This window comes from Camelus bactrianus, chromosome 11 (assembly GCF_048773025.1).
Source record: "Camelus bactrianus isolate YW-2024 breed Bactrian camel chromosome 11, ASM4877302v1, whole genome shotgun sequence".
In the NCBI taxonomy this organism is placed as follows: Eukaryota; Metazoa; Chordata; class Mammalia; order Artiodactyla; family Camelidae; genus Camelus; species Camelus bactrianus.
In genome coordinates this window covers 13,371,472-13,385,213 of record NC_133549.1, presented here as the reverse complement: position 1 = coordinate 13,385,213, position 13,742 = coordinate 13,371,472, and the positions used below count along the sequence as shown (strand labels likewise).

At 42.0% G+C, this 13,742-nt stretch overlaps 1 protein-coding gene across 3 annotated transcripts in view; it reads left to right on the top strand.

Moving 5' to 3' along the window:
- The window catches only part of ERO1B (endoplasmic reticulum oxidoreductase 1 beta), a 45,012-nt gene that overhangs the window by 17,761 nt on the left and 13,509 nt on the right, over positions 1-13,742 (top strand). For all 3 annotated transcript variants that reach the window (XM_074373258.1, XM_074373259.1, XM_074373260.1), the window contains exons 6-10: positions 3,699-3,772; positions 9,045-9,165; positions 9,293-9,339; positions 11,714-11,725; positions 13,591-13,617. In XM_074373258.1, coding sequence (XP_074229359.1) covers positions 3,699-3,772; positions 9,045-9,165; positions 9,293-9,339; positions 11,714-11,725; positions 13,591-13,617 — 281 coding nt within the window. The remainder of the gene's footprint in view (positions 1-3,698; positions 3,773-9,044; positions 9,166-9,292; positions 9,340-11,713; positions 11,726-13,590; positions 13,618-13,742) is intronic.

Below are 13,742 nucleotides of genomic sequence, written 5' to 3'. Positions count from 1 at the left end.
AAATTCTAGTACAGCAAAGTAGAAAGGATGATATAATAAAGACCCAAATATCCTCTACTCCAAATGAACAAATCTTAACATCTTCTACCATGTTTTGAAGAAGAGAAATGTCACAGACAAATTTGAAATCCCCCATGTTTATTCCCCAGTTCTGTTTTCTTCCCTTTTTTCTTAGAGGTAACTGAATTTGGTATGTATCGAGTCCATGTTTTTGTCTTTAATTTTGTATATTTATATACATGCATACATATGTATGTGTGGTTGGTGTATATGATTTTATTTTCCTTTATGTAAATGGTAGAGTGCTGTCATTGACACTCTGCGGCTTTCTTTTTACACTGCACATTTTGCTTTCCAGATACATCCATGTTAAAACAGAAACTTGTCTCATTCTTTTAACTGATGAATGGTTTTCATCATATAAATATACCATATTTTACCCATCTGTTCCCCTACCGATGAACATTTAAGTTGTTTCAAAATTTTTACTTCTACAAATTATGCCACCGTGAGTGTGTGTGTGTGTACACACACTAAAGTAAAGCTGCTGCGTCTTGGGTTGCCCTCTTGCAGCTCTTACTGTTATGTGATGGCTTTCCAAAATACTCGTGTGGATGTATACCACCTCTGGTACTGAGAACTTGTTCTCCACATCCTTGCTAAACGTTGATGATGTTTGATTAAGTGTGAAATAGTGTCTCATTTTTTTTAATTTATACTTTGTTGATCACTAGTGAGTCTGTACATTTTCTCCTCTCTTTATTGGACATTTGGGTTCCTTATTCAACAAGCAGATCCCTGCAGAATGCCAGGTGCTGTTCTAGGGACACAGGAGTGCCGTGAGAAGCAGATTCCTGCCCTGGTGCGGCTTCATCCTATCAGAGAGATGCGTGAGCAAAGTTAATGGGAAGTGAGTGAGGTGGTGATGAGGACCAGGGATAGAGGATGCAGGGAAGAGGGATGGAGAGGGCTCGGAGTGAAGGTGTTGCACTGGTTTAAACTGGGCGGTCCGAGGAGGTAGAGCTGATAGGATTTGCTGAAGGATTAGATGAAAAAAGACAGGAGCTTTGAATGACTACGAGATTTGGAACTAAAAAAAGAGTTGCCGTTTACTGAACTGGGGACACCTGCAGGAGGAGCAAGTTTGATGGAAAATTTTAGTGCAACCTTGGACTTGTTAAGTTTGAGCTACCTGTGGGACATCCAGTTGGAGATGTGGAGCAGACAGGTGGATACGCACACCTCGGTTTCAGGGGAGAGGTCTGGGTGTAGGAGTCATTCAGTGAATGTGTGGTATTTAAAAATCACAAACCTGAATGAGATTACCAAGGGTAGGATATAGATGGAGAAGTGATCCAGGGACCGGGCCTTAAGGCATGATGAGATTTTGAGGTAAATTGCCTGTTCATACTCTTTGCTATTTTTTTCTCCATTGGAGAAGGGGCTGCATTTTGAAATTAATTTGTAGGCATTCTTCATATAATTTGTTGGCTATATGAGTTGTTGGGGTTTGTCTTTGAATTTTGCTTACAGATTTTTGTTGTTAAAAGTTATAAGTTTGAAAACTTTTAAGCATAACACACATATAATAAAGTATACAAGTCTTAAGGATAAAGTTCAATTTAATTTTACAAAGTGCATCAGCTCTATTAGCCACCCTCCAGAACAATGTAGTTGCTACTCATAAGATGGCATGTCCTTTCCTAGTCATTAGCACCTTCTGGAGTTAACCATGATTTTGAGTTATACTAGCAAAGATTAGTTTTGCCTATTTGCATAAATGAAGTAATACAGTATGTGTTCATTTGTATCTGACTTATTTTATTCAACATTATGTTGAATAATATTATGCTGGATGTTTTCCATTTGAAGGCCATTTCACTAAATATTTTGGTGGCTCTTTGGTGGTGCGTTTGGTGTGCATTTCTATGGAAAATATACCTAGGAGTGGAATTAAGGACTCCCAGGTGGTTTTCCAAAATGACTGTCCTAAAACACGTTGCCGCTAGTCAGTAGCATGCAGAGGTTCCTCCCCCAACAGCTCCCCTGACAGCCCGTAGTGTCACTGGTGACCGTGACGCTTGTGGTTGACATACGATATGCTGCACCAGTTCCAAATGCGCAGCCTGGTGTTTTGACCTGAACACAGCACGGTCAGCACAGTCACGTCTGCTGTCCCAGAGGTTTTCTCACGCCCCGCTTCCACCCTGGCTTCCCCTGCTTCACGGACTAGACTTTAACTCACAGCACCGTCTTGATAGGAAGCCCTGGGTGAAGCCCAAGAAGTTCTTAAGTCCCGTGGTGTCCATCTTCAAACGGACTTTTAGAAAAGGTGAACTAGATGATGTCTAAGATTCCTTCTAACTCGTTTGTAAACCCCACTGGGCCTGCTTTGTTAGCGTCAGGTTAGCGTGCCGTGTCTTTTCTGCTCCCGTGGCTTTAGGCAAGGGTTAGATGAAACAGTCGGGAAAACCTCATCAAATAAGGGTGCTAAAAGTTCCTCTAAGTTAGTCGTACTGCTGACAAGGAAATAGGAATTCATATCAAAATTGCTTTGTTCTTTACTGTTTTCAGCAGAAGACGTATCTGATTAAACATAACCATAGCTGTGATTTTAGTTATAACTAGAACTTAGGCGTTCTTGTTTTATGGCAACATATGTATCAGCTGAGCCACCTTTGATATAAAAGTTTCCATTAACTATTATTATTTTAAATTAATTATATATCCCTATAGGAGAAAAAAATCCCATGGTAGTTGAATTGGGCATTTTTTTTTTTCGATAAATCTGTAGTGCTGCTGGCCTCCTGTACTGCTCACAGTGTGGTGCCGTGTGGCGTTCTCAGGTATGAAACAAATTACTGGCTGTGACAGTGCCACAGCTAGGAATACCTGATTTATCCTTGGTTCACAATTTTGTTTACCTTGTTTTTTTTTTTTTTCTTTTGTGTCGTGACTATAGAAGGGTAATATTTCTCTCATGGATGCTGCCATCATGTATTTAAGGCAGAGAAGATCTAATGTAGGTTAAAGTGAATATAGGTCAAAGTTAACTTGAATGAATGTAGTTGTTCCTTGTCAGTTCTGTGAGTCAGCAATCTTGATCGTAGATTTTGGTAAATGGGAGGTAAGGTGTGAAATGAATGATAAGCCACGATGGAAGTGATGTCGGTGTTACGAGGGAGTCGCACGCTGGGTGGAGGAGGCTAGCAGTGCAGGTTTTAGTGTTCTGGGCCCTGTCAGTACAGAAGCAATTTAAATTAAAAGAATTGTTGAAAGTAAGTTTAATTCCTACTTTAGAAAAAAATAATACATATTTACTACAATTTCTGAGTCAACCTTGAAAAGACCAGCTTGAATTTTCTCTTTAACTTCATAGTGTGTGTATGTCTGTGTGTGTATATATATACACACACACTTGTAAGTTAATTTTCTGGTCAAAGTAATTATCACTGAACTAGGGCTAAAATAATTTTAATACCATTAAGAAACGTGTCCCTCGTGGAAATGAATACCTGTGTCTTGCATGTAACTTGTTTTCATCATCCCTTCGTGAGACCACTAACTGAATTTGTGACACCATCTAATTAGTAAAGAAGTAATCTCAGATTGTCTGTTTTTAATTACACTAGAATACAATGTTAAAGTTTTCAACTCCAAGTTTAAACATTTTTCTTTTTTATTCCTCCTTCCCATAGTAATCAAAGCAAAGAAGCTTTCATTGACTGGGCAAGATACGATGATTCACAGGATCACTTTTGTGAACTTGACGGTAATAAAGTATTGTAATTACATTATTTTCACTTGAACCCTTTGAAGACAAATCAGTGACAGTACAGAGTTGTAGCTTTAATATGCCGGGAGTTGTGTGTGGACCTTCTTTTCCATAGTGGCGCTAATCGAGAGCCTGTGTTCTAGGCCTTTTGCCGAGCGCCTTAGATACATGACTTCTGGGCTTGACAGCTACCCCGATAATAGGTGTGTATTACTTTATAGCTGAGGAAACTGACTCTCAGAAAGACGAGTTAACTTGCCCACGATCACACAGTGGCAAGAGGCTGAGACAGGATTCAGTCCCAGATCTGACTGAATCCCAAACCTGTCTTCTTTCTGTTATGACACCCCACCTCCGATAGACCTCCAGTTCACACCACTTAGTTAGATACAGGTCTGTGAACATAGTATAGAAATATTCTGTAGTTGGAGGTCTCAACAAACTGACATAAAGACACGGACACTGGGGAGAACTCCAGTTTGACTTCCTGACAGCCCTCCTTCCACGAGTGCCCTGGCGTGGAACAAAGACAGCGCACGTTCAGCAGTGGCAGCCGCTGCTTCTAACAGAGGAGAATTGACATGACTCAAAATACCGTATCTAGGAGAGGATCCCCAGTAATTGTGCTGAGTAGGCTGAAGTCGTTCATTTGGCCTCGCGTCACCTTTACGTAGGCATTGTTATGTTTTTGGTGGTGGAAAAGAGTTCGAGGTTCAAGCCCGCAGAGTTAGAAATAGCAGAAGTCCTCCTGAACTTGTGAAGCATCTGGTGGTCACACTGCTTTCTAAAGACTCTTTAAAGATTCACCTGCAGCGTTGTGCTGTGAATCGGGTCTGTGATGGAGGGGGTTACCGGGAGCCTCTACCAGAGTGTGGTGAATTGAGAAGCTGCTGGGAGACGGAATGTTATTACCGTGGTTTATGTGGTGTCAGCAAGGAAACTGTTGGATCTGAGCAAAGATTTTGGGGGTATCTAGACATAGTAATGGGCATTTAACAAAATACCCCTATTATGATATTTAGAATTGGCAGAGGTTTTATCGGGGCCGGTGTTCTAGGTTAGGCACTCACCTCGCTGCTTCCTCTTTCGTCTGCGCTTTGGTTTTCATTCTAATTGTGTTTGAGTGTTTAACCCTCCTAGTCACTTCTTTCTCACTTTAATTATTCTTTGATTAAAATGAAACACTTGGTCGTGCTTATTGAACAAAAAATGCTACTCAATTACAGGGATTACTTGCTGTGGTTAGAACTGATGTGCCCAATTGCCTGTCAGCAATATAAATAGTGTTAATTTTTTAATAATAGCTTCTTAAATTGTGAAAGTGGAAGAGATGTCCTATGAGACATATTTACCTAAAATCATCCTTTAAGATTTTAGCATAATTAACCAATAGTTTTTATATTTTATGTGGTTCCTAAATATCTGAAATCATGCTACTAGCTGGATTACCACTGCTCTTCTGGGTGGCAGCGTTCACGTGTGCCCCAGTGATTCACACCTGTAGTTTTTAAATGCTGTCAGAGTTGCTTTAGAGTCATGGCTTAGTTATTTCAGTCATCTAAAATCACTGGATTAAAACAAAATCTAGATATTCACCCCAGTTTATTGGAATATATCTGTACACCCCTGCTCCCTGCTGTTTTTCTGGTTTTGGTTTTGTCTGTATTTGAAAGGAACGTGATCCCTATAGATCAAATAGTAGGTGTTTTAATAATTTAGCAGTTTCAGGTAAGCTGCTCTCCCTCTCTTTTTGTTTGTTTGTTATTGTCTTCATGCCTGGCTAGCTGCTCCCTTTGCTTCGGGTTTCTGCTCAGATGTCGCGTCATGAGAGAAGCCTGCTGTCACCTCCCCTGTAAAATGGCAATAACCTCTGTCGCTGTCTCTGCACTGCGGCCGCTCCCCGAGCACTGAGAACTGCGTGCAAGTGTACTGGTTAGCTCCTCTGTTTGCTGTGTCGTCAGCTAGATGGTGAGCTACTTGAGGGCAAGGACCTGTCTCTTTGTTCACAACTGGATCCCTAGTGCGTAGATCACAGCCCCTGCACGGCACACGCTCAAGAAATACTTGCTGGATGAAGTAGTTGGTTTAGTAGTAACCTAAGCAGTTTTATTTTTTTATTTTTATTTTTTCCCCTTAAAACATGTCCATTGTTACATTAAAAATAGTTTTAAACTGTAGTTTCTAAATCTGGCTGTGTATCAAAATTACTTGGATACTTTATGAACTATAGATTCTCCTTGACTGAGGAAATTATGTTTTAATAGTAAGTTAGTGGCAATTAGGGGTAGAGGTGGAGGTGGAGAACTGTAGGCTCGGTCCTGAACCCGTAACGGGTAGTTTTGGTCTAATCAAGAAGCCTGCACGCTGGGTTGGCCTACGCAACTGCTGCTTTAGGAGACAGGTGGGTGAGGAGGCGGGAAGCGTGCCCGGCGTCCTAGGGAATGCAGCTTGGCCTCGTGCGCTAGAGCTAAATCGGTACGGTGAGAACAACGTTCACCTGGGGGAAAAGATACACTTGAGGAGGGAGAGACATCAGTTCAAGCTGATGGATTCCCAGAAGTAGGTATTTTGATTCAGTGGAAATTCTTTGAATCCTTAAGTAATGGTTGGCATGGTCAAAAAGAAAGAAGAGCTTTGGAGCAGGTTTGGAGAGGGAGGAAGAGAAGACTTGGGGAGGACTTAGTAGGGATCCAAGAGAATTATCTGCATGAACGACACAGCTGTACAGTGGGAAGAAGTTACAGTTAGGGACAAATTAACATGGTGTCCCAGGCGGCCCAGGAGTGAGGAGGGGTGTGCTGTAGGGAGCCCCACCTGTGCATGCTTTCTCCCACGTGCCTTCCTCACTCCGGACGTCGTGACGTTCTTGTCAGTGTGGGTCAGGGGTTGAAACACCTTTCCTTCTCTTAGTGGGCAGACAGTAAATATTTCAGGCTTTGTGAACCTCATGGCCTCTGTTGCAACTACTCAGCTCTGCCGTAATGTGTGAAAGCAGCACATGAGCAAATGCCCCTGGGTTTTGTCCCACAACACTTGGTTAACAAACACACAGCAGACCAGACCTGGCCTGTGGGCCACGGTTTGCTAACCCCTTCTGTAAGTTAACAAAACCCACCTTTTTCATAATTTGAAAAAGTATTGCAGTTTTTTAAAATATTGATTGAATTAGTAAAATACACATTAAGAACATTAGGAAAGTAAGTTTTACTTAAGAAATTAATTTGAAACTGATATAATTGATTTTACTTGTAGACTTTCCACTCCCTTAAGTGTATTTTGAATCCATATACTTTAATATCTGAATCCAAGTTTTTTTTTTCCCTTTGTTGGTTGTTTAGTTGGTTAATTGGGTGACGAGGTTGGTACTTACTGTTTGCACATTCGAATACAGATGACAGCACATAAGTGTAGGCCTATGTGCACACACACTCTTTATACGTGTGTACATACGTGTGGCAATGCATACGTATTTATTATATGATTAACATTTCTAAAGCTTATACACATAACTGAATCAGTTTTGCCAGTGAACTTAATCATGAACAGCTCAAAGAAATCTAAAGTATAACAGAAATTAGTGAATTGCAAAACGTTTGTGTCTACAAAATTCCTCCTTTCCTAAATGATTTAAATTTTTATTTTTCAAGTAAGATTTTTTAAATTAAGTTTATTGATCAAGACTTAGTGATGTCCTTGGACAGTTCCTGCTCATCCATCTGTGAACTGCTTTTTGTGCCTTCTGTTTGGGCATCTGCATAATGTTAGTGCTAGAAGTAGAGCCAGCAGTCTTCAGAACCGCATTTCTGTTGTCTGTTAGCTGCGGCGCACTTAGGAATCGTAAGCTGGGATTACCCTCGTGCTCTCCCTCCGTCGTGAGAGTACAGGTAGGTCTTGGAAGGCATGGACCGTTATGATGATGGATAATCCCAGTCTACGGTCACTGAGTGGCCAGTGAATACTTGTGACTGACAGATAATGGACACAAGAGGGACCGTGTCTTAATGACCATTTTTGGCCCCTGTTTCAAGCCAGGTGTCTGTATACCATTGATTTAATATCACGACACCAAAAAGTAGGAAGCATATAGGTAAAAGAACACATCCGTGCCAACACGCATAGCACTTCAGTGACGTGTATTATGAGCACACTGTGATACAGTCATCATCATTTTCCTGTGGTAAAAAAGCATGTACTTCCCTTTTCTTCCCAGACCGACAGCCTCAATATTTAAAACCATTTTTCTTTATGTTTCGTATCCCCTAGAGAGGTTCTATCAAAATGTTGCCCAAATAGTGCAGATCTAGTAAATACTCACTTGGGGTTCAACGTGGAAAATGGTTATTTAATTTTAAGTGTGTTAAGCTCTTGAAGTTGTGCTGCTAACCAACGTGTTAACCAGTTAGTATGTTAACCAACATGTTAACATTGGTAAAAAGTTAATACCACGCATTTTTGTTTTACTAGAACATTGTGTGACTCTGTGAGTGATAAATTTGAATCACAGAGATACTGCACCATTTGCTTCCTAAGCCCAAGAAGGGAGTAGCAGGGAAATCTCTTTTTTAAATACAACATGTGCGAACAGAATGAATGTTTCAAGCATGTGTTTAGGAAGGAATATACATGGGGGCAATCACATGAAATGTTAAAATGGGTTATGACTCTGTTGGGTCTGTTCAGCCCTGATGGGTAAACCTTAAGAACTGACTACTGCCTCTGATAAGGTGAGGCACGTTACTTTACTTAAGAGAGCGTTGAGCATCCAGAGGAAAGAAAGAAGTTATTTTCCTTTCTCAAGTTCAAGTTATGATGACTCCTCGGTCGAGTGCTGTCACAAGTGTGCTAACCACTCTGCCGTTTAAGTTGGAGACTACTTGAAAACGTAGCATTTGTCTAACTTCTGGGTAGTCCTCTTTGCTTTGTAATTTATTTTATTTTATTTTATTATTTAAAAAATATATTTATTGAAGTATAGTCAGTCTACAAAGTTATGTCAATTTCTTGTGTACAGCACGATACTTCAGTCATATAGGAACATTACATATATTTGTTTTCATACTCTTTTTAACCTTAAGTTACGTTATTTTTTGTGCTTTTGTTGGGGAGAGGTAATTAGGCTTATTTATTTATTTTTAGAGGAGGTGCTGGGGATTGAACCCAGGACCTTGTGTATCTCCCACTGAGCTACACCCTGCCCCCTTGCTTTGTAATGTGACGGTCTAGCGAAATGGTGAAATATGGATGGTTTTGTGAATCGTTTCTGGTCCAGATGAGAGATCTCCAGCTGCCCAGTACGTAGACCTGCTGCTGAACCCGGAGCGTTACACTGGCTACAAAGGGCCCTCGGCGTGGCGAGTGTGGAACAGCATCTACGAGGAAAACTGCTTCAAGTAACCGGGGCGGCGGGGGCGGGGCTGGGGCGCGGCTGACGGGGTTGGGGAGGGCCTGCCGCTGTCAGGATAATTACATCAAACTGTCAAACCATTTCGTGTTTGAGCTTTATGCTCTCTCTTCCAGGCCTCGATCTGTTTATCGTCCTTTAAATCCCCTGGCACCCGGCCGAGGTGGGTTTTTCGTACATTTTCATGCTTTTAGAAGTTGTTTACAAGATATCTTTGTAACTAGACTTTATATTGAGAAAAATTTCAATTGTTTTATATTTTTGCTTAATGTGAACGAACAGTGTAAGATTAGTACTTGGGTAAGTCTCAAGACTCCCACCTGTTTTATAGAATTACTGTCATTTACTGACTGCGTGATATGTGCCAAGCCCTAAACTAAGAGCTTTGTGTAAAATAGGGCATACGAGCAATCCATGTATATCTGAGGTTCCTGGGGAACTCTTAAAAGTCCAGATGTCCAGGCCCTGTCTTAGTGCAGTTGTCAGAATCTGTGGAATGAGGACCCAGGCTCTGGCAGCTTTTACACTCTCCAGAGCACTCCAGTATGCAGCCAGGTTTGAGAACCGGTGGCTCACAGCGTGCTCCTTAGACTTCAGCGCACGCACGGACCACGGAGGAACCTCGCTGGAATACAGGTTCTCACTCTGGGTCTTGGGTGTGGCCCAGGGCTCCGACAAGCTCCCAGGTGGTGGCCCAGGATGCTGATCCAGGCACCATGCCTTGAGTCATCAGGGTGTAGAGGAGAAGCAGAAAGTCCGGATGCCTGGAGCAGTCTCCAAGCAGGGGGTGGCCACTTGCCACATAAGGCTGTTGAGCACGTGAAATGTGGCTAGCAAGAAACTCAGTTTTACATTTTACTTACTTTTAGTTCATTTAAATTTGAAAACCGCAGCAGTCTGAAGTGTCTTTGCCGTTAAACAGAACTCTGCTGTTTTGGTGGAGCTGCTTCACCTCGTGCGTCACAGAGCACACTGTTGCGGTCCTGGAGAACAGGTGTACCTTCTGCTTTTCCAGTGTGGATATTAGAAAACACCTGATTAGAGAACAGCTTTTAATTACATGCGTGGCCGGCGTTGTCGCAGACGGCTCGAGGTTCTCCAGTACACAGTTATTAGGCATATCCTGAGTCTGTTGTGAACGAGGAGCCAAAGCTGGGCGCAGCCCTGGGACTGACGGGCCATCCTGATGCTTGCTTTAGACCAGGATTGATTTAGGAAGTCGAATTTCCCAGTCTAGATCCCTCTCGCTAGGTGTTTCTGGGAAGCAGAGAGACGCAGGAGGGTTGGATGAGTGGGCCTCCCGTAGGGGTGCTCTGTGGCACAGGGACCCGTGGTCTCCCCACGTGTGGACGAGGTCACCGGAGTATGAAGAAGGTGTGCCTGGCTTCTCACCCTTTGTCTCTTTCATTGCTTTCCCCTCATAGCTTTACTGTTTTCAACTTAAATGTTTTTACTCTGTAAGATTTTCTAAAAAGTGAAACAATACAAAAAAGTGATATAAAGTGGAAAGGGGACCCCCCCGCCCACCTGCCTCGACACACTTTTTCTTTTCTGTAGCAGAGTTTGGAAGGCATTCTTCCAGACCTTTCCTATGATCACCTGCTTTTAAAGCAGAAGATGTAATTGTTCATTTCATAAAAGCATCAAGTCCTAAGGACTCCTTCACTTCCATATGATAAACTGGAGACATAAGACTGCTGGAAAGGTGAGGAGAGGAAGGACAGTGTGTACAGAGAAAGACGGAGGGGCGAGAAGAGGTGGCGATGTCGAGAGGGAGCGCAGAGTGGGGGTGAGAGCGGGCCCTGGGTGGCAGGCGGGCACCCGAGAGCAGCTCATTTGATGCTGCTCATTTGCTTTCTCCCCCGAAGCTGCTCCTGTTGGTCAGCAGCTATCTAGCCTCCCTAACGATGTTCCACACTGTTCCTGAGCCCTGGCAGTTAGACTCCCACAGCCCACTTTCCAACAGCTTTTGTGCAGCAGAACGTTTTCCCAGAAATGAAACCTGTGTCCGAGTCCCACATCCAGAGCTGGGGCAGGCAGCGTGGCTGTGAGTCCTGAAGCCCGGCCGCCTGCGTCCTCCCACGCCGGGGCAGCCTGTGGCACCTGCTGGGACGGCTTCCCTGGCCACGGTTTGGGAGGTGCTTTTATGAAGGTTCATGTGTGCTGAGGAGTAGTCACCCGGCAAGGAAAGGTATCCCAGAATGGAAACACATGTTGAGAGAGAGTCATGTGCATAATGAGTAAAGGGGTGACTTTATGTATTTGTCAGTTAATTGTTGAAACTGGTGTTCTTCATGATTATTTCTAGTTGCCTTCTGACACTGCTTACCGTATATAGCTTGAAAATGTTGTTCTCTTTGGCCTGTATGCTTATTAAGAAGTCTCGTTTGCAGGATGGCTACACACTGACCAAAGTTCATGGTATAATTATTAGTTTAACACACAGTAAGTTTTAATCCCGTATTAAAATAAATAGGATTGGAATCTGAACTGTGTAAGACATTTTCTGAAATCCTGTCTATTATTTTCTCTTTCAGGAAAAGATGATGGTGAGTTAAAACTCTGATTTTGGGTTTGCTTCACAGATGTAGAGAAAATTGTTTTACTGATCAGAATTTGATTTTTCCTCTATCTAATTAAAACTGTTTATTCTATTTTTTTTTTCACAAAATAGCTACCAATGAATGGTGACAAGAGTATTTTTTATAATTTAAACTTTATCCTATATTAAAAAAAAGTTATAAAGACCATTTTACCTCAATGTTTAATATAGAAACAGGATCACAGTCTACATCCCCCATTTTCTGGTCATTATGAGCTACTTGAATATGTTCTAAAGAAATAGAAGTTAAAATCGTTTTATCAGATGATTTGTCCTGTGACTTTTTAATTTTCTTATTGACTTTGAAATTTAAACCTCAGTTATCATTGTAACAATCTGATGAATAGTAGTTTATCAGCAGTTGGTTATTGCAGGTCACTAAATGAATATTGGTCATAATGTCCCTCAAAATAGCCAAAATAACTGTGTCAGATGGATGTTTACTTATCTGTGCGCTAGGGCACTGTGGTGGGCACTGGACAGGATGGAAAGGTGTATAAAACATGCCTTCCCTCCAGGAGCTGCCAACACACAGCAGGAATGATATGCACTGTGCGTGAACCGTGATAAAGAAGTGCTCTGCACGTTGTACAGCCAGGACGTGGCATCGCTCTTTAGAGGTGGAACAGATCCTGTCTCCCTGGGGAGATCTGGGCAGGCTTACTGGAGGAGGTGGCACTTGAGATGAACTTGAATCCTGGGGCGGATTTAGGCCAGTAGAATTGGGTAGCATGTTCTATTTGGATGACACAGCATGGGCCAAGGGGTTGAGAAAGGAAAAACGAGGCGTGTTTGGGGAGACTCTGTTAGCAGTAGGAAAGACTTCATTTCATATCGGGGTGGTTTAAATCGGAAGATAAGCAGAGGCCAGGTTGCTGAGGCCCTTGTGAGCTAGGCTTACCCTGTCAGCGGCTGGGGCTTCTTGGATACACAAGTGAGATAATGATGAGTGATCCTCAGTGACAGGCTGTTGAGTGAATGAATCTGTAGGAAGATGTGTGTGTTGTGTTACAGAAAAGGTGAAGACTCTCAGGAGGCAAAGTGAGTCCCCAGCACCCAGCTCATCCCCTGGACTCCTTGTTCAGCTCACCTGTGTATCGAGTATTTCTGGCCAGGCCTTGCTTTTCCCAGTTCAAGTGAGACACGGATATGCCCGTAGGAAGAGTGTAACTGCTATCTTTATTGACTGCACGTTTTTCCCACTCAGAAGAGTAGTATCGGGCTAGAGACTGTTCTCAGCATTAGTGCGCGAGTAAGTCGGGCCCGTCGGATTCTGGTCTTCACTGTTCTGAGGGATTGTCCTGAAAATCAGGGAACCTCTTAATTAGCCCTTGAAACTTAGTAGTTTTAGACAATTCAGAAATACACCTAGTTTGACTGGTTCAGGAAAAATGGAATAATTAAGAATTTTATTTTTGTATCATAATTCACTACTTTTTGGAAGTTTTAAACAGTGCTATGGTGTCATCATCAAAAGCAAATTTAATATTGTTTCCCCCCATACCTATGGGTATTTAAGCCTTCTAGTGAGTAAGATTTACGTAACATTTTGACTGAAAGTTTTCTCCAGAATTTTACTAGTCAGAGTATCGTTTGTAAGAACATTCTCCCAGAATTACGTCAGTTACTTTCGGGCTTTGCTGTCTAGAACCATATGCCGATTTTTCCACTTTACATGAAGCAGTGGACATTTCTAAAGATATTCCTTAATCTGTCATAAGAAATATCTTATAGACTTAATTTATTCTTATTTATAAATGACCCTTTGAACATTTTAACCCAATTCTCTTTGTGTCTGTGATTTTTTTTTAGGAGAGTCGTTCTACACGTGGCTAGAAGGTAAACTTAATGTCTGTATTTTAATCTTATTGGCTTCTTGCAAACAATGAATTGACTTATTTAATATATATTCATACGATTTAGGATTCATTATCTAGACAACTAATCTTGACAGTGTTTGAAAG